General features: G+C 38.5%; 1 protein-coding gene across 6 annotated transcripts in view; it reads right to left on the bottom strand.

The window, feature by feature from the left end:
• Nucleotides 1-1,399: 1,399 nt before the first annotated feature.
• Nucleotides 1,400-23,790, bottom strand: part of Zfx (zinc finger protein X-linked) — a 48,094-nt gene continuing 25,703 nt past the window's right edge. For 5 of the 6 annotated variants that reach the window (XM_070040700.1, XM_070040698.1, XM_070040697.1 and 2 more), the window contains 6 exons: nt 20,918-21,487; nt 9,546-9,695; nt 9,216-9,359; nt 8,539-8,688; nt 7,825-7,965; nt 1,400-7,036 (listed from right to left, as the gene is read on the bottom strand). In XM_070040700.1, coding sequence (XP_069896801.1) covers nt 5,853-7,036; nt 7,825-7,965; nt 8,539-8,688; nt 9,216-9,359; nt 9,546-9,695; nt 20,918-21,487 — 2,339 coding nt within the window. In that variant the 3' untranslated portion in view covers nt 1,400-5,852. The remainder of the gene's footprint in view (nt 7,037-7,824; nt 7,966-8,538; nt 8,689-9,215; nt 9,360-9,545; nt 9,696-20,917; nt 21,488-23,790) is intronic. The other variant, XM_070040702.1, reaches the window with a different exon arrangement.

Consider the following 23,790-nt stretch of genomic DNA (forward strand, 5'->3'; position numbering starts at 1 on the left):
CAATAAAGCTGGGTGCCAGTGGCTCACACCTGTAAGCTACTCAGGAGGCTGAGATCAAGAATCACAGTTCAAAGCCAGCCTGGGTAGGAAAGTCCCTGTGAGACTCTTATCTCCAACTAACCACTTAAAAAACAAAACAAAACCTCAAAAAAAAAACCAAACAAAAACAGAAGGGGTGCCATGGTTCAAGTGGTAGAATGCTAGCCTGGAGCACAAAGAGGCTCAGGGACAGCACCCAGGCCGAGTTCAACCTCTGCAACTGATTTTAAAAAATACAATAAAAGGAAGCAATAAAAATCCATAGGGGGAAGTGACACTGTTCACAAAGAAATGGTACTTACCACCTGACTTATATGAATGTAACTTCTCTGTACATCACCTTTGCAATAATAAAAAACAAAACCAAAAAAAACCCTAAGGGGAAATGGACACATAGATGCAAGGCTAAAGAAGACCTTGCCTTTCCTTAGTGTGCTAATAGCAGAGGACAACGCTGATCAGACTATGAGATGGCATAGGGGAGCTCTTGCTATCTTGCTGTGTCCCAACCTGGGAGGGCTACAGAGGATACTCCATTTATCTGAGAGAAAACTCTCAAGAGCAGTGGAAGGTAGGCCCCATGCCCTAAAGCGAGTTGGCTGCATTAGTCAAGACCTACAGTAGAGGAAAGGAAACTGCAGGTGAACTCATGTCAGCCTCAATTCTCTAATTCAGCACCACTAGAACAGTCACATACTTAAGTGGTTGTTTGTTGTGTCTATTTCCAGAGAGGACAGAGGCAAGAAAAGCTGTTCTGCAAGAATCTTTTAGAAAGCAAAACAAAGAAATAAAAATAATAAAGAGGTGTCTAGTTCACTGTTTTGTAATTTCAGCCAATGTGTTCAGGTGTTTGTGTAGTCATTCACAGAGCTAAATGACACCTAGGATTCTGAAGCAGGGTTTTGGTAGAAGGTATGCCAGTCGCTTTACAACATTAGCATGTCACAACAGTGGTAAAGCCTTATGTTCACTAATACTGATAAGATAAATAACATGGGGGTAATAGGAAAAAAAACAAACGTGTAAAGGAAAAGAATTCTAGGTTTTGACCTCAAACTTGATAGACTAAGTATTTATTTCTATTACAGAGGTTTGATTTTAAACCCCAAATTGGTACAGACGCCATACCCACAGGCGACAGTGGTCTCTTTGGTATGAGAAGTGTTGAATGTTTCTTAGTGACAAGGGAAATAAAACTTTTGTCTTGTATTAACTATGTGACTCAAGTCTCCTTGTTTGTGTGTGTTTGTGTATGCCATTCTGTGTGTGTGTGTATGTATGTGTGTGTGTGTGTGTGTGTGCGTGTGTGAGAGCCATTCTGTGTGTATATGCTTTGTCTTTAGCCAACACTCCACTAGGGTAACGTAAAACAAAATAGGATTTATTTACAATAGCAAAGATGTCAAAAATAACAAGAACAATATATAACAAAGCCAGGATTTCATGAAAAAGGCAAACAATATATACAAGAAACAAAAGATAAAACAAAATCCATAGAGCAAATTTAATCTTGACCTTATCTAAAATGCAGCAGAATGTGGCAAAATGGTTATGAATTACTTATGTAAAACCGGGCCAACACGCACGCACACACACACACACACACACACACACTCTCATTCTCTCACACATACACACACACACACATTCATACACTTTCAGCCCTTCTTTTTTACTTTTGCCAAATCTCTGACTTCATTTACTTTTGAAGAATACAACTTTGAGAGGCCATATAAGATGCAGGAAGTATAGTCTATTTACACATGCGCGAAAGGATATACTTATTGCCTGGCAGGCTCACACTTAACAAGCGTAAACCAAAGGTAGAAACTTTCTGGGTCCTACAACACCCTCACTTGTCCATTTCTGGTGGCTGTGTGGTTATGCTACCAAACATTTTGTTACACCAATAATATTTCAACGTCTTCAAGTGCTCTAAAACATCATTTTCCGAACTTGAGGCATGTTAGAGAATCATTTGGGGAGCATGTTAAAACCGATCACGGGGCCCTATGCCTAGTTTCCCATCCAGTAGGGACTGGGGGGGGGGGGGAAGGGGCTGAGAATTTACAACTTTAACAAGGGCTCTCTCCACATGCTGTCACTCAGTGCTGCCAGGTGCATGCTTAGAAAACCACTGCTCTGAAATATTGCCCCTTTCAGGATTGTGATTGTTCGTGCTTTTCTTTTGATGAACCCTAGAATGTGCTGGGAATCAAGGCAATTGTTAACACTGACATTCCCAGACAAGAGGGCAGCCTGCTACCTGACTGGGTGAGATCACAGACAGGTTAACTGCCTTTTGTCAGGTGTCAGTGTTTTTCCGCATGCTACAGTTTTGTGGGATTTACAGCTCTTGACAGAGACGTTTGCCACATCCTCTTGATCATCTAGCTCAAGTTTTGCTTATTTACTAGTTTCAAAAATGACTATCCGGCCAAAACTTGTTGTTTCAGGTGGAGAACTACAGAATCTCATTTTTAAAGTCAAAGGTGGGACAAATCTAACTCCTGAGAACTTTTACCTAACTTCCAATTTTGACTATGACAATGACCAACCTCTAGTATATTAGTGTCTACTGAGCACTCAAAAACAGGGCACAAAGGGGTAAGTAAAGGCGGGGATTCTGCAGCAGAAGTGGTGACAGCTTCCATTGAATGTGCTGTAGATTCATACTCGAAATGAACTTAAGTGCTCTCAAAACCCACTTTGCACGTGGGTAATTTGTCTCAGGGGAACTAGCAAAGCTAACAAAACAAATATTTTATGAAGATAAAAGAAAAAAATTAATTTCAATGACATGCTCATCAAAGGACTCACCAATCACCTCCTATCTTCTCTGAAATATTACTTGCAAATTCATAGGACTGAAATATTATCAGTATCTGCATCCGAGTCGCAAAATTCAAAGTAATCAGTTTGTATTCCACTGCTATATAAAAGGAAATAAGAAATGGGGAGGGGTGAAAATAACCCATCGCTTTTGATGTAATTTATTAGGTTTACAAAAACTGTACATGTTTTTTTTCTTAAGAAAAAAGCATTAACTTAGTACTGGTATCAAATAGACTAAACATTCGTTAACAGGAAAATATTCTGATTTTTATTTTTGCACGTTATTCTCAAGTACACAATTACAATAATGTCACACATCCCTATATGATTTTCTTTTTATGTACTTTACTTTTTTTTACAAAGTGTACAGAGGGAGGGACGTACAATATTTAATAAGATATTTCTACAGAACAATAACTTATATTATGTCCTTGTAAAAATCTGTACCTCTTTAAAACATTTAACTGAAACATTTTTAGCTTTGCTAATCAAAATTGTTTTAGCAATTAAAACTAATTGTAACTAATGTCAGTACATAACAGTGACAACAATTCCATTTTCTCTTTATACAGACACACACATTTTATATTCACTTGACCAAACCCTTAAATACCTTTTAAAGGCTTTGATATTGTGCTTTAAAAAGAAAAACTGTATATAATTCCAGATTATGTAAAGAGAAATATAAAGTATGTAAAGTATTGTGTTCTTTATCTTTCAGTTTATTTAAAAAAATATAGTTAAATGGCCTAATTGCTGAATATTTTCCTTATTAAATTGATAGAATGTTTTAAAAATTAATAAAATTTCCACTTCCATTTAACTGTTTTACCATATTTCTGGGGCAGATTTTAAAGGTTCTCACAAAAAAACAGACAGAGCTTTCAAGAATAGCAGGGCAATAAATCATACAATTGTTAAATTACTTTTCCAGAACGTACATTGGGGGCAGCTACAAGGGCACAGGAATTCCCTAGGGGATCAGGGAGCCCATGCATGCCTTGGCTCTGACTGGCATTTCTATTAGGATTTACACCAGCCTAAAAGCACTTGACTTAGAACTAAACTAGATCAATCTAGTACTTCAGAGGCTTGCCAGATACCAAATGTTTTAGTTATCTATCTCTAAAAATATAACTCTTGATACAAATAGTGATGGCAAAGATGAAGATGAAAAGTTTAAAAAAAAAGGAAAGGAAAAATCCCTAAAGGCATGAAGAGGGTGAAGCACCATTAACAAGGTGGACAAGGCAGTTATCAATTGGGAGAAAAAGAAACATCTAAATTTCCCATGATGTGCCAGATTATGTGTGCCAAAAGCCAATTCCAGGGACTCTTAAAAACGGTTTTTGTTCCCCAAGAGTCATCTTAACATAACTAAATTCTAATTAACCATGTTCATTTTATAAATGCATAAGACCTAGATAGTAAAAATTGCCCCAACTGTCAAAAAACAGAACTATGAAAGACAGAGGCCTCAGACTTGACTTATGCACTTGGAACACCTTTATCTTTCTAATCCAAGCCAACTTGAGTGTTAAGTTTTGAATGTTTGCTAATTGTAACTGTTTGAAGAAATGACAGAGAGCAGGTTGAACTTACAAAGTGTAAGTCCTAATTAGTACCCCTTGCTCTGGTCCACGGAGCCATCACTTCCTCTCCCTCCCCCCCCCCCACCTCATTTAGTAAGATGGTGTTCTCTCTAGAGCTTCTCGGAGAGAACTGAAGGGCTCCTATTTAATAGTCATTAGCTTTTCAGAAAAATATAAAGGCATGGAGCTGAAAGTGTATGAAAACATTCTATCTATAAACATCTTACCTCTATTTTTCGATTATTTCTTAATTACCAAAGATATTTAAAAGAAAATATCTTACTCTTTAAAAATACTAGTGTCCTTATTTTCCTTCTAATTCTTCACCTGAGTAATCTCTCTGAAGAGCAAGACTTACAAAATGCTCTCATGCATCCCTGCATCTTTCATGTTATTGTAAATTTAATACTTTTCATTATAGACTTTAAACAACTACTACTGGGGGTTGTGTGTATAAACATGTAAAATAATCAATACACACAGATACATGTTATATATATATATATATATGTGTATATATATAATTCAGGGTACATTTACATATAGAAAGTTGCAAAAAAAAAATCCTATTAGCCACAAGTTGCCTCTAGGAGATTCCAAAATGGAGTCCTCTGTAAGTTTCATTTATAGCACACAACCATTCCAAGAAAAAGCAGCACAGATAGAATAATTGAAACAGGACTGAGTAAAACATTCCAATAAGGTTTTCTAAGAACTTTGCTGTAAATAGCCCAAAGAAAACTATAAGAAGTATATTTTGTCTGCTAAACAAAATGAAAAAAAAAAAAACAACAAATAAACAGATAAACACAAACCCAGCCATTGTTCTTAGCCAGGGACACAAAAGCTCAAATGGAAACTTCCATGGCCATATGGTCTGAAAATATTAAGCAAGATAAGCAAATGACCTCCACATTGTGATCATCAGACCTGACCAGAAAATCACCCGTTCCCATTAGATGTCTCTGAAAATTTTATTGTGAGAAATTTATGGGAAAAAAAAAGTCAACATGAGTACTTTCAGAGTTATCAATCTGAAGTTACCTTAAGGGTCTCAGAAGAATACCATCAAGGTAAGCCAGGTTAAGTACTTAAATAAATACAAAACTTCTAAGATAGAAAAATTCAATGCAGAATCAGGCATTGCTTTATTAAAAGCAACTAGAGCTGGTTGCTGCTTTTCCCCATTTATTAAACAAACTGAATAGAACTCAGAACACACTACTGAACAAAATGTAAAAAAAAAAAGGAATTCAACTAAGCATAATTCTATTTGTACACAGCATAAATCAATATACAGTATTGTATGTGAACAAGACTGGTTGGCTTTTAAATGAACTTTCTGCTTCAAGGCCAGTTTCTCTGTAAACGACGGTGGAAGTATTGTTAGGGCAGGCCAACTTCTTTATGATGTCGCATTATGTGCTGGTTCTTTTCGGAGGGTCTTCGGAACCCTTTCTTGCAGTACTCACAGCGGTGAGGGTAGTCTTTTGTATGAATGGAGATAACGTGCCGTTTAAAGCCTGAGGCATCTGTAGTGCTATACTCACAGTATTCACACTGATACACTTTCCGACCGCTGTGGGTCTTCATGTGCTTTTTAAGCTCATTCTGTTGCCGAAATCCCTTTCTGCATCTCTTACACCTGAATGGAAGGTCCTTGGTGTGAACCGAAAGAATATGGCGACTTAGCACAAATGGATCCGCAATCTTAAAGTCACAATGTCTACACTGGTGCATTTTTTTACCCTTGTGGGCAGCCACATGCTTCTTGAGTTCTGAAGGCCTGTGAAAGCCTTTATCACACATGTCACACTTATGGGGATAGTCCTTGGTGTGAACTGAAATTATATGTCGCTTCAAATCGCTTGAGTTTGAGCTTTTGTGGTCGCAATGCAAACACTGGTGTGTTTTGCTTTCTTGGTGGATAAGAGCGTGTTGCTGCACATCTTTGGTATCTGAGAAAGTCAGAAGACAAACGTCACACTTGAATGGCATCTCCTTGCTATGCTTAGTCTTTACATGAGTTTTCAGGTTTGAAGAGTCTGCAGATCTATATTCGCAGTACTGGCATTGGTACGGCTTCTCCCCGGTATGGATTCTCATGTGCTTTTTAAGCTCTGATGGGTGGCGAAAACCTTTGCCACACTCTACACAAATATGAGGAAAGTTCTTGCTGTGGACCGCCAAAAGGTGGCGATTCAGCAACCCTTGTTCAGCTGTTTCATATTCACAGAATTTACACTTGTACATTTTGTTGGCTCCTTTTTCCTTATGCACCATTTTGTGAGTAAACAAAGCCCCAGCGTGAGAGAAATGCTTCCCACAGTCATCGCATTCAGTGGTCTTCTCAGACTTGCTAGTGAGCTTGTGGCTCTCCAGGTGATTGTGCAAACTTATCTTCTTATTGGTAGTGTAATCACAGTCAGTACAGCGGTACTTCTTCTTGGCAAGGTGTTCAGGATGGTTTTTCATGTGCCTTTTCAGGAAACCTCTCGACTTAAACTTCTTCCCACAAATCATGCAAGGGTAGACTGTCAAGGGATGACCATCGGGGCCAATAATTATTGCTAAGAAAGGGAAAGAGAAGAGCATGAATGATCAAGCCCAATTCTGGAATCATTTCTTACAATTTTCGTGTGTTCTGGAAACTACTGGTAGTCCCAAGGACTCCAAACTTAGAAAGGCAACATTATTTTCCTACGTAAGGGACAAAATAATCTGGTAATAACGAGAACCTGGCTTGGAAAATTCCTTCAGTAGTACTGCACCAATTGCACCTCTCCAGTTTATCAAAATTAATGAGTAATTATGGATTGTCTATCAACTCAGATTTTAGAAATCTGTAGGAAATTACTTTGTAACAATAAGAGCATTGTAATTAAAATTCTTGCTTTGGTTACTCAGAAAAATCCATTATGTTAATTTATAGTAAAGCTTCAATATACTCAAATTTTAATATGCAAAGCAGTATAAAAATAGGCAGAATAAGTCATAAGAACTAAAGCACTTATCCTGTTGCTCTGTTAATTATGCCTGTTTTAGGCTGACATAATTGGATTTTTTAAATATACTAATTTTTTAAAGTTAGTGCTTAGATGGATTCTTTTTCATTTTCACATTGAAAAAAATCCCCCTAGTTTTGAATTGTTTCCTTCCATTTCTAACGCTTTTCTTTTTATCCAATGAAATCATTCATGAATATCACTGAATTCTGAAAATTGCATTTTCAAATTCCACACACAATAGCTACATGTGGTCTAACAGCTAAAACGCCATCACGACACCCCTGTGGATTCACATAGAATTTCTGGAGAGCTCACAGCGCACACTGCGCCTTGAACTCGTGCACCCTCACCTGTTTGGTACTGCCTGGAATCAGGTCTTCTCCTTTTCTTTGGTTTTTGTTTAGCCAGTCTGCCGAGGCCAGCAGACTCATCTATGTGCAAGAGGGCACTTGCAGTGCCATTCCGGTTTTCAATTCCATCAGAATTATTACCTGACAATGCGTATTAAAAAACACAATTATACAGTATTATAAATGATAAAGAATGAGGAATTCTTTAACTATGACAGTGAAAAGTTAGCCATGATACTCATGAATGACAGAAAATGCCCATCCTGGGTTATAGGGTTTATAAATAAATTTGTTACAGCAAGACCATGGGAAATTCCTAGCTCCCAAAGCTAAAAACACGTTCAAAACTTTTCCCATATTGGCTCCCAAACTGTGAAGTCACCGACCAGATATAGTCAAGATGAAAAATTTCAACTTAAAACCCTGAATACTTCTTGCAGTACTTCCTTCTATGTAATAGACACACAAAGCAAATTCCTGTCAAAGGTAAAGACACAAAGTAGACTTCTATTAGAAGGTTCAGCTGTGGCTCAAATGGTAGTACTAGCCTTGAGCAAAAAAAAAAAAAAAAGCTCAGAAATAGCACGCAGGTCCTGAGTTCAAGCCCCAGAACAAAAAACGCAGACTTTATAATTTTCCTTTACTCTGGTTTAAATCAACCAATCCTTGCAGTGTAATGATATTAACTCAAACCAGAGCAGCTCCATGACTTACCATAAGCCGCTGCCCATGCGATTGGCATGAAGGTTTTCATTTCGCTGTTGTCTATTTGCTGTTCATGCACGGCAGCTGCAGCTGCTGCTGCAGCATCCTCCTCACCCACGATCACTTCCATATACACTTCATCAGCAATTTCCGCGACATCTAAGTAGAAAGGTATATGAACTTTTCTGACCAGGTATACAGGTATCATAGGAAAAGATGCTTTTCTACTTCAATTCAGTTAATAAGAACATGGAAAGAAGGTCCAGATACTTATTATATACCTAGAATATCACTTTCATGTACTAAGCACTCAGTAAGTGTTTACTGAATGAATTAGTCATTTCTCGACCATATTTGTTTGGAAAGTAACTTCTAAACATACATACATAGTCACTTGCATGGCAGCAACTTAAAGTGGATGGCACTTGTTTCCTTCAGAATATGGCAGCAAAACCTCAAAAAGTATGCTAAAGCAATATAGAATTGAGAGGATGGGGGTTTGAGAAAGAGAAGGGAGAATGATGAAAAGGGAGACACTGATCAAGATGCATTGTACTCACAAACTGACATGGTAATTCACATCTTTTTGTACAATTACTTAAAGATAATAACTTAAAACAAAGCCACTATATAGCGAACCCTACAGAAACACAATCTTTTGTCCCACGATAAGGCCACCTACTTACTTATTTCTTCATCTTCTTGCTGCGAGTCATTGACAGCCATATAAACCATCTTTTCCCTGGGAACCCGAACAGTGTTGTTCTGATCAAGTAGTTCAACTGCATGGTCATTCTCAGGCTCACTCTCTACGATGTCTACGGTGCCACCTATCAAAGAAGAAGGCTCGAAGAATTTATCTGAAAGTTTCATTTCCACCTCTTCCATTTCACACAGTTTTCTGGGACTGCAATAGGATTCTTGTTTAAAAGTTATCTTCTGAAAAGATTTCAAATGTTCTTAACCTAAGTAACCCAGAAGCAACAAGGTTGTATTTCATCAAGATGAAAAGTTACCTAAGTCGTCTTCTCCTGGATCAGCTTTAAAAATGTACACCTTGATGACTTCAGGGCAAGTACCATCCACTTTACAGGGATCTATCTCTGCCTCTGTGTCCATGGCCATTCCAGATGATCCGTCATGTTCTATTTTGCCAGCATCATCCACTAAATAGGCAGGAAATATGTCACAAATAATAGGAAAACTAAGAAAAGATTTTGGTCTTCAAAAGTCCTTTGCACAAGCATAAACTCTAACATGATTCACGTAAAATTGAATGATCTTTACCTAGACAAGGAAAAGGTTCAATAAATACATTTATAGGCTGGAGGAATGGCTCAGCAGTAGCAAGTACAAGGCCCTGAGGTCAAACAGTTACCACCAACCAATCAGCCAATCAATCAATCAATCCATTTCCAAAGACTTCTTAAAATGGGATCTGATTTTAAAGCAAAAGATACTATACTCCTCTATAGACTTATAAATAACAAGAGGATATACTTAGCCTACAGGTAAGAAACATTCTGACATTAAGGATATTATTTTAATATCTAAAGCTTTTCAAACCATGTCCTATCAGAAAGATCAAAAATAATCTTCATATAAATATTTTATAAGCATTACTTAATAGTTACTATTCTTAGACACCATTTGATCTGATCTACTTCCACCAAAACAAAACATGATGGCCAGAAAGAAGCACTACAATGATGTGATCAATGGAAATACTAATTCAATCTGCTTAAGCTTTCAATTATACTTACGTATGATCTCATATACACCCCCCCCACAACTTTAATTTATGATAATATTAAGTGTAGGTCCTGGATAGCAAATGCAGCAATACCTGAACTCAAACATATTGTCATATAGCTGGCCTCTTTAATGCTTATGTTAGAAGGAATAGGAAAAGGAAAAGACAAAAAACGGCAAATGTACACATGACTTCTAGTAGTAAAAGTCAAGATATATACAAAACATTTTATTTTTCAAAGCTTTATAATCAAGTAGCCAAGGGAAAAAATATGCTATGACGCTTAAGACTTAGAAAATAAAATAGAAGGAAAATGACGTCTTAACAAAAGACTCTGGATTTGAATCAAACTCAAAAATATAATCCCCGTACAATGTAACCTTATAGTACACAGCACAACAGAAAGTGCAGCAAAGAGAAATGGAAGCTCAGCCAGTCCCTAGGATAATCTGAATAAAAATGGTGGTGTGGAACAAAAAAATAAAATAAAAAAAGATTCACCAAGTAAAGCAAAGAAACTTTACTAAGAAACATTACATTTACTAAATGCTCTAGGCCCAGCAGGCCTATGGCAGAGAGGAGCAGGACTGAGGGCCAAAAAAGGTTAATTTAGCTTGTCCTCAATACTTCCAACACGTTTCTTACCTGGTCTGAGACCAGGACTCAAATTCAGTATCTGATGCTTTTGATCACTAGCTGGTGCTCTACATGAGCCATGCCTCCAGCCCCATCAAGTATTTCCATCGCCCCTTTTCCCTTCTTGTTTCCTTTCTCATGTTCCACCGCTAGACATACTTGTTTTCCTTGTGGTTGAATCTGGATTGTTTATTCAGTTTGGCAACAGTGATTCATAATTGTATCTTAGATTTTAGGCTAGGTATGGCAGATATAAATATGAAAAAGCGAGAGTCCACATTATTTAAATGTAATAATGATACCACTTCCATTTATTAAGTGGCTGAGGTATGACTTAAAATTTACAGCAATCCTGTAAAGGAGGTGTTCAGTTTTACTGCTATTTTACACAACAAAGCCAGGTTTAGAGGTTAACTTATTTGCACACTGAGTCTCGGTTTGTCAATTTCTGGCACTTGGGAAATAAGACAGAAATTGGCAGAGGTAACTGTGGTTTTTAAAAACTCAAGTAGCATAACTAAAGATGCTTTCCTTTAGTGGAAAGCACAAGGACGTACTCATGACTCAGGCAGGCAGAGTCAGTATTACAATCAAGGCCAGGAGGTGGCAATTTTGACCACTATGTTTTTAATTCAGTCATCTCATATGTGATTTGCAACCATAAAACTGAGACGGAACTCAGACTGCAACATCTTTGAAGTAATACTTCTGCAAAGTTCTGGAATGTCATCTATCAGGTCCCAAAATTGTATATATCTAATAACAATTCTTCCAGAGAACATAAGGATGTACGTAACATTTTGAAAGACAGTATTAAGTTGAACAGCAGTGGCTCAGGCCTGTTATCCTACCTGCTTCGGAGGCTGAGTGGGAGCACTGAGGTTCAAAGCCATCCCAGGCATACACACAAGACCCCTTTCTCAGCAAACAGATAGGCATAGTGGTGCATGCCTGTCATCCCAGCTACAACTGGAGGCTTTACTAAAAAGGTGAGTCATGGCACTGGCAGACATCTGGGCTGATGCTGTCTCAAAAATAAGCTGTACACAAAAGAGCTGGACGCTTGGCTCTGCAGTAGAGCACCTGAATAGCAAGCACAAGGCTCTGTGTTCAAACTCTAGTACCATCAAGAAAAATCAGAAAAAGGTCAACATTAAAAGGCAAGAATGGGGCTGGGAAGGTGGCTCAGTGGTAGAGCACTTGTCCTGCATGCATGAGGCCCTGGGTTCGATTCCTCAGCACCACATAAACAGAAAGAAGCCAGAAGTGGTGCTGTGGCTCAAGTGGTAGAGTGCTAGCCTTCAGCTGAAGAGCTGAGGGACAGCGCCCAGGCATAGAGTTCAGACCCCACAACCGACCAAAAGAAAAAAAAAAGGGGGGGGGCAAAAATAGCTGAGTGCCAGTGGCTCATGACTGTAATCCTAACTACTCAGAAAGCCAAGATCTGAGCACTGCACAGTTCAAAGCCAGCCCAGGTAGGAAAGTCTATGAGACACTTCTCCACAATTAAGTACCAAAAAGTCAGAAATGGAGCTGTGGCTCACGTGGTAGAGCACTAGCTTTGAGCAAAAAAGCTTAGGGAGAGTACCCTGGCCCTGATTTTAAGCCTCAGCACTGGCAAAAATAAAATTTTATATATATATATATATATATATATTAGTGGCAATTTATCAACTTGGTCTCTAACAATGAAAATCACAACCTCCCATATCCCAAATAAAGCATTTCAGCATTTCAGAGAACTATTGCCAAACAGCATTTCCAAACCTTTCCTATTTGTCATTTACAACCCCTCTACCCTCTACCACTGAGCTACACCCCACCCATTCTATTAAACAGCTTTTCATTAAACAGCAAATTACATTTACTATACATTCCATTTGGAAAATAAACGTCACTTTAAACACATCTGTTAAATTATTTTACTTTTCCCTAGGTAATTTAAAAGTTAAAATGAAGGTCACATAGGAAAAAAGCAAAAGCTGTTTATATAACATACATTCTAAGGCGATATAAAGGTGAACTCGAACATCACTCCATTAGTCAGAAACTATCTGTAAATGTCTCACTGAGCACGGACAGCTGCCATGGAAACAAAGAAGAAATCTCACTCCAGCTGAGAGAAAGCGAAGGGTGCTTATTGCAGGAAGGAAGGTAGAGGCAAGATGGGATTGGGGGTAAACTGTGGCACTGGGCATGTTAGGAAATGGAGCCTAATGCTAAGCTAACGTCAGGTCACAGAAGACCTCATACACCTAGAAGGAACAGTTTGATATCGATGAAATCAGCCTCAATTTTTAGCCAGGTTTGTCAGAACTGACTGTAATAGGTACTGGAAAATCAAATATCCTTTTGTTTACAAAAACAAGGCCCAGCCTATTATTTTGGCATACACTGGTTTGTCACTACCCTTATAAAACTCTTACTGACTGAAAAACCCAATCATTTTAGAGCTTGTAAAATGTCATGCATTTACCTAAATAAACCCTGGAGTAAAAGACCTGTTTACTTTCACAAATGTGTGGGAAAACACATTTTGAATATACCAACTTACCTGATAGCAAACCTATTCTATCACTAGACAAAAGTAGAATTCACCTTCAGATTTTCACCTTGAGAACCTGCTCCACAAACGCAACCTATGAAATTATTCTAGATATGAAACATTACAGAAGTGATTTAAAAAACAAAGAACACTGATGGTCCTGTTAAGCACTCAAAATTCACTGTGACTTTAAAGCTACCATTAAAAATGAATTTCTAAAAACAGACAAAGAACACTTCAATAAAACTGAGTCATCGTACATATGATTTCTATGTAAATGCCTTCTCTTCTAATGTAATAATAAAGAACTAGAGCTTTAGAATAAGGCCTCACCAAAATAGAAGAGCATAATTTCTGGAAATTAAGACTACTTCTAATAATAACTACCATTTGCATGGCATTTTGCAATTTTCTTAGTGTTTCTACGTAACTTCATCTGATTTTCATCTTTTCCAGATAAAGAAAAAAAGGTTCTGAGATGGTATGTGAGGAGTGGAGAGTGAATGTGCCTATCTTTAGAACCTAGACCTTTCATTTTTGTCTTCTGATTTTAAATAAAAGTATGTTCACTGTGTCAAATTTAGTATTAAAAATTACCAATAATCCCACCCATTAAAAATTGCAATTAGTAATTTTTTTCTAATCTAAAAAGAGAAACTGGCAATGACTTCTTCAAGATTGATATAACAATCTTTATATCTCATTCAACATGTTAAAACTCAAACTGAAGGGTTTTTAAAAAATTATTGTTGCTGTTGCTGTTAGTTGTAGGGTTTGAACTCGGGGCTTGGGCGCTGTCCCTATGCCCTTTAGCTCAAGGCTATCCTTCTACCACTTTGAGTGGTTAACTGAAGAGTCTCCTGAGACTTTTCTGCCCCAGCTGGCTTGGAACCATGATCCTCAGATCTCAGCCTCCTGAGTAGCTAGGATTACAGGCGTGAACCACCAGCACCCAGCTTTGTGTGTGTGTGTGTGTGTGTGTGTGTGCATGCATGTGTGTGCACTAATATTGGAGCTTGAATTCAGAGCCTCCAGCTCTCGCTCAGCTTTTTCGTGCATGACTGGTGCTCTCCCACTTGAGACATGCCTCCAGTTCCAGCTTTTTGCTAGTTAATTGGAAACAGTCTCTCATCTTTGTTTATCTGGACTGGCTTCAAATCTTGACCTTCAGATCTTAACCTCCTAAGTAGCTAGATTACAGGTATGAGCCACCACGCCCAGGTACATTTTTAGTTTTATTTCTATTCCTTTATACTTCAGATTACATTATATACTTCAGATTATATTCTATACTTCAGATTACATTAATCTTACTCAGGATGCTGAGACCTGAGGATTACAGTTCAAAGCCAGTCCAGGCAGTAAAGTCCACAAGTCTTACCTCCATTAAACACCAAAATAGCCAGAAGTGGAGCTGTGGCTCAAAGTGGTAGAGTGCTAGCTTTGAGTTAAAGAGCTCGGAGTAGTGCTGAGGCCCTAAATTCAAGCTCCATGACTGACCAAAAAAAAAAAAAAAAAAAAGCTAAAGGACAGTGTCTAGTCCCTGAGTTCAAGGTCCAGAACCAACACACACACACACACAAAACAGCTTGTTGTGATGACACAACTTATTACAAGTACTAAAAATGTATAAAGAAAGTGATGGTTAGATATAGACAGTTTTCCTCACATATTTATATATGAAAGGATGAGGAGAAAAGTTTTTTAAATGATAATTAAAATTATTACATAATTAAAAATTAATACGTGAGAATTTACTTGAACCCAACAATAACAAAACAACTTCAATTCTGCAGTCTATCACATTTGCTCTTGGTCCATTTTGCCCCCCAACCTCCCTTTTCCTCACAATAGCTTGGCAGAACCACTAACTTAGCAAATTGCCTTGCTGCCTCTACTCAGCACCTGTGAAGCTAAATCTGATTGAAAATGTAAACGCACACCCTAACCCTGCTGCTCATAGTTTCACTTTGAATCCATAACCTTGAACCTGAAGTGGCTCTTTTTGACTATTTTTTCCCTTCTCTTCTCCAGATTCTCCCTTTCTCTCAAATCTCTTAATACTACCTCTGCATCCCTGGATGTCTGTTGCTGACCTCACTTGAAAGCAAGTGGAAATATGCCTAAGAGAAACTTCATGGACTACCTCACCCACCTACTACTTACCTACCAGTTCCTGAATGCACAAACCACCTGTGGTTCTCCCTAGCACCTACCAACCTCTTAGCTACCCAGGAGGCTGAGATCTAAGGACTGAAGTTCAGAGTCAGCCTGGACAGACAAATCTGAGACTATCTCCAATTAACTAGTACCAAAAACATTTTCCAAAAGTGTGTCTCCTTACTGTCCCCAAACCTCCTGATTTCATGAGCTCTTCTTCCTCTGTCTACCCTCCTACATCCCCCCAAAGTTCACAATTATTTCATAAGCACTCTCTAGAGACCACTATCCATTCCCATTTTCACACTGGATTCCTCCCATATTCGGTAGTCATCCATTTCTCCTCTAGCCATACCTCTCCCCAAAGCACCAAATTTATATTATCAGCTTCCTAGAAAAACATCTACCAAGGTCAGGCACCAGTGGCTCATGCCTGTAATCCTAGGTATTCAGGAGGCTGAGATCTGAGAATCTCAGTTCAAAGCCAGCCCAGGCAGGAAAGTTTGTGAGAGTCTTATCTCCAATAAATCACCAGAAAACCGGAAGTGGCACAAGTGGCACTGTGGCTCAAGTGGTAGATTTGAAGAGCTGAGGGACAGCGCCCAGGACCAGAGTTCAAGCCCCACGACCAACAAAAAAAAAAAGCAAAGCAAAGCAAAGCAAATCCACCAGATTGTCTCCAGTAAGCAAATCAAACTAATATCACTTCCTCAAACATTATTTCCCAAGCACATCTATTCTTCTTGGGTAATTTTATTGACCAGCAACTGTGTCCAAAGGTAGAATTCAATTCTCATTGTATTTTCTTTTTCCCTCAAATTTCCACCTGTTTTATCTATTACCAAATCTCACCCATTTTACTTCCTAATCTCTTGAGTTTACCACTCCCTCATCTCATTCACTATTAAGATCTTGGGATATCCTTATTTCTGGTAACAGAGTAGTTATCTTTCCCAGAATATCCTTAAACTTGACTCTCCTCTCTCAGCTTCTAGGGTACCAATATTAATTGCATGCACCAATATATCCTGCTTGGAATATTCATGATCTCATATATGAATAACTTCAGCTACTATGTCACTAATCTCATCCTCACTTATTATTATAATCTGTTGTTACCAGGATTATGGTCCTAAAATAATTTTAAAACTGAAACAAGGAAGGCTAGGCACTGGTGGCTCACACCTGTAATCCTAGCTACTCAGGAGGCTAAGATCTGAGGATCATGGTTCAAAGCCAGCCCGGGAAGTAAAGTCATGAGAATCTTAGCTCTAATTAACCACCAGAAAACCAGAAGTGTCACTGTGGCTCAAGTGGTAGAGTGCTAGCCCTGAGCTGAAGGACAGCACCCAGGCCCAAAGTTCAAGCCCCACAACTGACCAAAAAAAAAAAAAAAAAAACCCTGAAACAAGGTGGGCTGGGAATGTGGCTTAGTAGTAGAGTCCTGGGTTCAATTCCTCAGTACCACATAAGCAGGAAATGCAGAAAGTGGCTCTATGGCTCAAGTGGTAGAGCACAGAGATACTCAGGAACAGAGCCCAGGTCCTAAGTTCAAGACCTAGGACCAGCCCCCTCCCCCCAAAATAAAACTGAAATAAGGGACTCCTCCTTGGGGTCCCTCTCCAGTTGGATGAGCTTCTGCTACTTTCTTTCTCAGGTTTCCTTTCAGTTTCAAATAAACTTATTCTGTTTACCTTAAAAAAATCAAAATAAGCCAGGAACTGGTGGCTTATGTTTATAATCCTAGCTACTCAGGAGTCTGAGATCTGAGGATTGTGCTTCAATGCCAGCCCAGGCAGGAAAGTCTGTGAGATTCATCCCTAATTAACCACCAGAAAATTGGAAGTGGCAGTGTGGCTAAAAGTGGTAGAGAGCTAGCCTTGAGCAAAAGATCTCATGGATAACACCCAGCCCTGAGTTCAAGCCCCACAGCCAACAAAAAAAATGAAATAAAATAAAACAAAAATAAAAATGTAATCAGGCTGTATTATATTTCTCTATATATTCCTAGATATTTCCCTATAAAGATGGCAGAAACTAAAATTGAAATAAATATTCTATGTTGGTTAAAGTGTAGGAATATGAACAGATTCATAAACTTGGTAAGGGGGAATTATACCTGACAAAACAGAGACAGTATGACCAAGTTTGAAAATGTATATACCCTTTGGTTCACTAATTCTACTTCTATAAATTAACTGTAAAAAGTAAACAAAAATACAGAGATTTAAGAACATCTCGAAGTTTCCATCGTTCCCAGCCAAAGCCAGGACCCCATTTCCCCTTTACTTTTTTAACACACTATACCATTTGCTTGGAATGTCTTCTACCCACGTCCTTCTCCGTCTTATAAAACAAACTCATCCTTGAGTCAAAGGTCCTGTCTCCATAAGAATTCACTGACATCTGTGCATCACCCTACAACCTTTTTCACAGTAGACTATCAGCCCCCAGGGATAATTGGTTTTTGTTTTATGTACTTACTTATTTAGTACATACCCAGATTGGCACAACCTACAATGTCTGACAATTAGGGGTCCAATAAATATATGATGCAAGAATGTATTTTCTTCCTCCTTACAAAGAATTCTCTAATTTTCAAATTCTCAATAACTTTTTTAAAAGGCTGGTAGACTCCCATATGCTACATAATATTTCTGCATAAAAACAGATACATGCAAGGCACCAGTGCCTCACATGGTAGACTGCTAGCCTTGAACAAAAAGAGGCTAAGGGACAGTGTCCAGGCTCCAAGTTCAAGCCCCACAACTGACAAAAAAAAACAGGTATGCAAGTAAATCCTCTTGTATATTCATAAAGTCTACGAGTCTTTTTCTCTCTTCTTTGCCACTTAGTGGTGTGGTTAAAAAAAAAAAAAACTAACAAAAACCCAAACAAAACCCAAACATTTATTTTTAACATAGCACTTAGGTTTCACATCATTATATTTTCCAAGCTGGAGATCCTTCACTTACTATGCTGTTCACAGATTTTTCAACAAGTGTGAAAAAAGACAGTAGAGTTAACTTGAGTACAAATCATAGTCCAAATATAGAACACTCTCAGGGATTTATTTACGGTTAAGGTAAAAATACATGATGTTCCCAATGTTTGTTTAGCAAATGAATACGACTCTGGCTGAGTAAAATATTAACACAACTTGTTAGCACATTATTATGAAAAGACAGGAAGCATCAAATATGTACTTTGCTGTGTTTTAACTGTTGCATATATCTGTAGTGAAAAAATATACATTTATTTTCAAGCTTAAAATAGACAGCCAGCTCATTATTGCTTTTGGTCAATACCTATGAAAACTAAAATGGCTTTTTGCCTCTGGCTCACAGAACTATCTATTTGTGCTGAAGCCCGCCCACCCCCCCAAAAAGACATTACTAAAGAAGAAGATATTCCTGATTCACAAGATGGGTGCAACTGAAGCAGTCACACAGATGATAGTAACAATAATACATTTAGTTCATCTAGTCTGCATGCAATGATGATGTCCAGGGCAGAGCTCCTTAAAAGAGCTGCAGGACCTTAAGTCATATTCCTATTATCCAACAGCTATAAAACTGGCACCTGAAGGTTTCCTTATTGTAGTCCCCAAATTCTAAGTTTAGCCCCTATGAGTATTTATTTGGTTTAGTTCCTTAAGGAATAAGAAGTTCCACATTGGATCAGAACTGTGATCTAGCTCTATCCAATCTACAATTTTGTATCTGAAAGTAGTAGCAAGAAAATTATTGTAAGAAGACACAGTTGACCCATTTCAAGGTGTGTTCCAAAACATCTCACTTCTTCAGTAATCTAGTATGAATCCACCATTTGTGAAATCATGTTTCAGTATTATGCCATGGCTCTTTCCTGGGCTGTTACATAAATAGTATTTTACATATAATTAGAGTAAGTACATGAGGATTACATAAGCAGTATTGTGGATCCAAGAACATTAAGTGCATACTTGAAGCCTTTTCTGTCCTATGGTTTGTTTCCTGTATCTACAGGCATACATGAACGTAAGTAGTTTGTTTAGTCATGCATTTTTCCAAGTTGAGTTCCTTGTAAGTTTTGAGAGGGATCCTAACAGAGGCTGATAACAACCTCACTACATCCTTAATTAGCAAAGTTCAGTTCCATTCCTTACAGACTATCTTAACTGCAGAAAATTCCTTCCTATCACACATCTTTATATGGAAACAAGTCTCTCAACCATTCATTCTGCCTCTCTTAAGCAAGTTATAAGTTCTAAACTAAAATAATAATGCAGATAAGTTTATGATTGACTTTAATTTTATAAACATTTACTCAAAAAAATTTTACCCCTTGGGGCTGGGAAGTTGGCTCAGTGGTAGAGCGCTTGCCTTGCATGCCTAAGGCCCTGGGTTCGATTCCTCAGCACCACATAAGCAAAAAGAAAAAAGCCGGAAGTGGCGCTGTGGCTCAAGTGGCAGGGCACTAAGCCTTGAGCTAAAGAGCTGAGGGACAGTGCTCAGGCCCAGAGTTCAGGCCCCACAACCGGACCAAAAAAAGAAAAAAAAATTTTACCCCTTATGTAAATTAGGAGAATCACCTCTAGCCAGATACTGGAAACAGGAAGAACAGTTTGAGGACAGCTCTGGCAAAAAGTTCACAAGACTCTGTCTCAACAATACAAGCTGGTTTTGACTATGCACGTCAATAATCACAGTTTCTAGGGAGAATAGAGGTAAGATTATGGTCCAAGGCCAGCCCTAAGCCTCCTCCCCCACGAAAACAAAACAAGACAAAACAAAACAACAACAACAAAATACAGGACTCATAACAACCAGGCAAAAGTTCAAAAGACTCCATTCTCAATCAATTGCTGGGTGTTATGGCAAATACCTGTCATCCAGCTATGAGTGAGACTGAGTTAGGGAGCATCATGAATCTAAGTCAACTGAGATTAAAAAAATAAAATGTCCGACCCCGTGTTTCAACAGGGTAGGTATGATGGTGCATAGCTGTCATCCTAGATATAAAGATAGGACTACAGTCAAGGCAGGCCAAAAAGCAAGACCCTATATCAAGAATAACCAGAGCAAAAAGAGCTGGAGTTGTGACTCAAGTGGTAGAACATCCACCAAGCAAGCACAAGTCCCTCAATTCAAACCCTAGTCCACCCAAAACAACAAACAAAATATTGTCTGACAAGGGTTGTGGCATGACTCAAGTGGTACAGTGCCTGCCTAGCAAGCACAAGATCTTTAGTTCAAGCCCCGGCATTATCTAAAATTAAAAACACTTTGGGATCTCTATACCCCAAGACTTACAGGATATCATCAGGTAGTCCTCACAGTTGTTTTTGTTGTCGTCCTGCTGGTCCACAGGGATCCCATTGGCATCAATCACTGCTTCGGAGGCACAATCTGCTACCAACACTTCTTCTGAAACTACATCAGTGGTTAGAGGATCAGTGACAATTTCTGCTTCTACTACATTATCATGGACCACATGCTCGATGTGTCCAACATCAGACACATGTATAGATTCACCTGTCAAGACATGCTCTGGCATAGACATTGAAGCTGAAGTAATATCAGAAGCGAGAACATCATCTGGAACTGTGCAGTGCGTTAAAGAAACTTCTTCTGTCACATCGGAATCCAACACTTGCTCAGGAATGATGACCGTTTCAGATACATCTGCTTCATCCATGATATCTGGACACTGAACATCTTCTATAACAACGTCCTCAATAACATCTTGGATTACAACCGAGTCTGGGTCATCAGGAACAAAGTTATGTACAGTTATATCTGAATCCACAACATCTGAAACAAACACAGTTTCTTGGACTTCCACTACAATTTGATCACCATCCATGTGTGTAGCACCAGCTCCTTTAAGAAAAAATTAACATGACAAATGTCAGGTAGGAATGAATGACTATCTTAATATAAATGCTATTAAATTTCTGCCAGGACAATGGGCTAGCTCCTCAGTTTTCTCAAACATTAAGCTAGATTAAGGGAAACTGGGCACCAATGGCTCATCCCTGTAAATCTAACTACTCAGAGGGCTAAGATCTGAGGATTGTGGTTCGAAGACAGACTGGACCGGAAAGTCTGTGAGACTCTTATTTCTAATGAACCACACTCACACTCACACATACACACCAAAAAGCCAGAAATGGAGCTCTGGCTCAAGTGGTAAAGCACTAGCTTTGAGCAAAAGAAGTTCATGGACAGTGCCTGAGTTCAAGCCCCAGGAGTGACATGAAAAATAATAAAATAAAAATAAATAAAATAAAATAAAATAAAAATAAAATAAAATAAAAGATGGATTAAGGAGCTTATTGCTGAGGGATCATGCTTATAATCCTAGTTTCTCAGGAGTCTTGAGATCTGAGGATCATATTTTGAAGCCAGCCTGGACAGAAAAGTCCCTCAAACTCCTTTTAAAAAATTTTATTGTAAAGATGCTATACAGAGGGGTTACAGTTACATAAGTAACTTCTTGTCCAGCACTGTTATTCCCTCCTTTGTTTTTTTTCTACTATCCCTTCCCTATCTCCCCCACCCCCGCCCGCCCCGCTTTTCCCCCTCCCTCCCCACTGAAGTTGTAAAGATCATTTCCAACATAGTGTTTTGTGAGTATCATTGTTGCAATGGGTCATCCTGTGTCCTTGTTTCAGCATTTTGTTATTCCCCTTCCCCTCCCCAAATTAGATAAATGTATTTACAAGATGCAGAGTACCCAGTGACAACAGGGGATACACCCTAGGGGGAAGAACTTACAAAAGAAACAAAAATCACATCTTATCTTCAATTAACCAACAGAAAACCAGAAGTGACACTGTGGCTCAAGATGGTAGAGCACGTGCCTTCAGTGCCCGGGCCAAGTTCAAGATCCACGACAAACAACAACAAAAAATAGGATAAAAGAAGAAATACTAAAAGCAATTAGAAACGGCACAGAATATATTCCCACAGCAGTAAAATTCTAGGCACCATTAAAATTAAACATATTCATAGGTAATTAAGGGAACTCTGCTTTCCTTCATTATATATTTTCTTTCATTTCTTTCCTTTCTTGCTCCATCTCCTCTTCAACTCACGTTTTTTCTTCCTTTCATCTCTCCCATGTACTTCCTTCCCATTTAATCCCTTTCTTCCTTAATAACCTTCACCTTGTGCTCCAGCAAAACACGTCACCAATATCCTCCATCTATGACTACAGAAATTTCCAAGTCAACCTCTGATTCTAGGACATAAAAGGAGCAGAGCACAAATGAAAAGAAGGTCACAGCTTATGAAGAAAGGCAACTGATTGAGGATATCTATCTCCATTGCAAGATAAATTGAACACGAGTGCAACTATGCTGGGGCATGGAGGCCAAGAGAGGTTAGAGCAGGTCTGCCCTAACTTTGCTAGGGTACTCAACTCCATCTAGCTTTCTCTCTGTCCCCATTCTCCACCCCCAAGGCAGTTGCTCACTACATAGGAAACCTTACTGCTGAACATTTACAGTTAAATTCAATCAACTGCAGCCAATAAAATTAAATGGCTTAACCAATATCACACAGTTTGCATAGCAGCATATGGTGGGCAATAAATGCTATTCTGAATGAAAGTCAGAAATGGAACTGAAATCCTATATCCTTACCCAAAACAAATACTAACAATGATAAGTACATCCAGTCTCTTGGCTACTAGTCCAGAAATCAGGATAGAAGTCAAACTGAAAAGCTCTTCAGTAGATTAGTGCTTCTGGTTGTGACTCAGACCAGGCAGGCTAGGTCCAAACAGGTGCCTCTCTCAATGACTGTGTGTCTCTGGCCAGGCTCTCAAAGAAACACATGGCTTTGTCAACAAACAGAAATGATCAAGAGCCAAAGAATACTACAAGTTATGGGAAGTCAATCTTTAAACTCGGTTAATAGCCATCACAATTACTAGAAACAATGAAAAGTATATATGCTCATTTCTTTTCAGCATTTTCAACACTATCATCAAGTGATACATCACTATAATCTCCATTTGGCAGACACAAAGATGAAAGCACTTAGCAGCAAGAGCCTTGGTTACAAAATCAAAATTAAAGCTAAGTGTCATGCTCAAACACTTAACAGTTTAGTGACCTCTACACATTAAACCTGTTTGTTTCCTCATCAGGAGGAAAGCAGTATCTGCCATGCACACA

The sequence above is a fragment of the Dipodomys merriami genome, unplaced genomic scaffold (assembly GCF_024711535.1).
Source record: "Dipodomys merriami isolate MVZ:Mamm:240054 unplaced genomic scaffold, mDipMer1.0.p SCAF_3, whole genome shotgun sequence".
NCBI lineage: Eukaryota > Metazoa > Chordata > Mammalia > Rodentia > Heteromyidae > Dipodomys > Dipodomys merriami.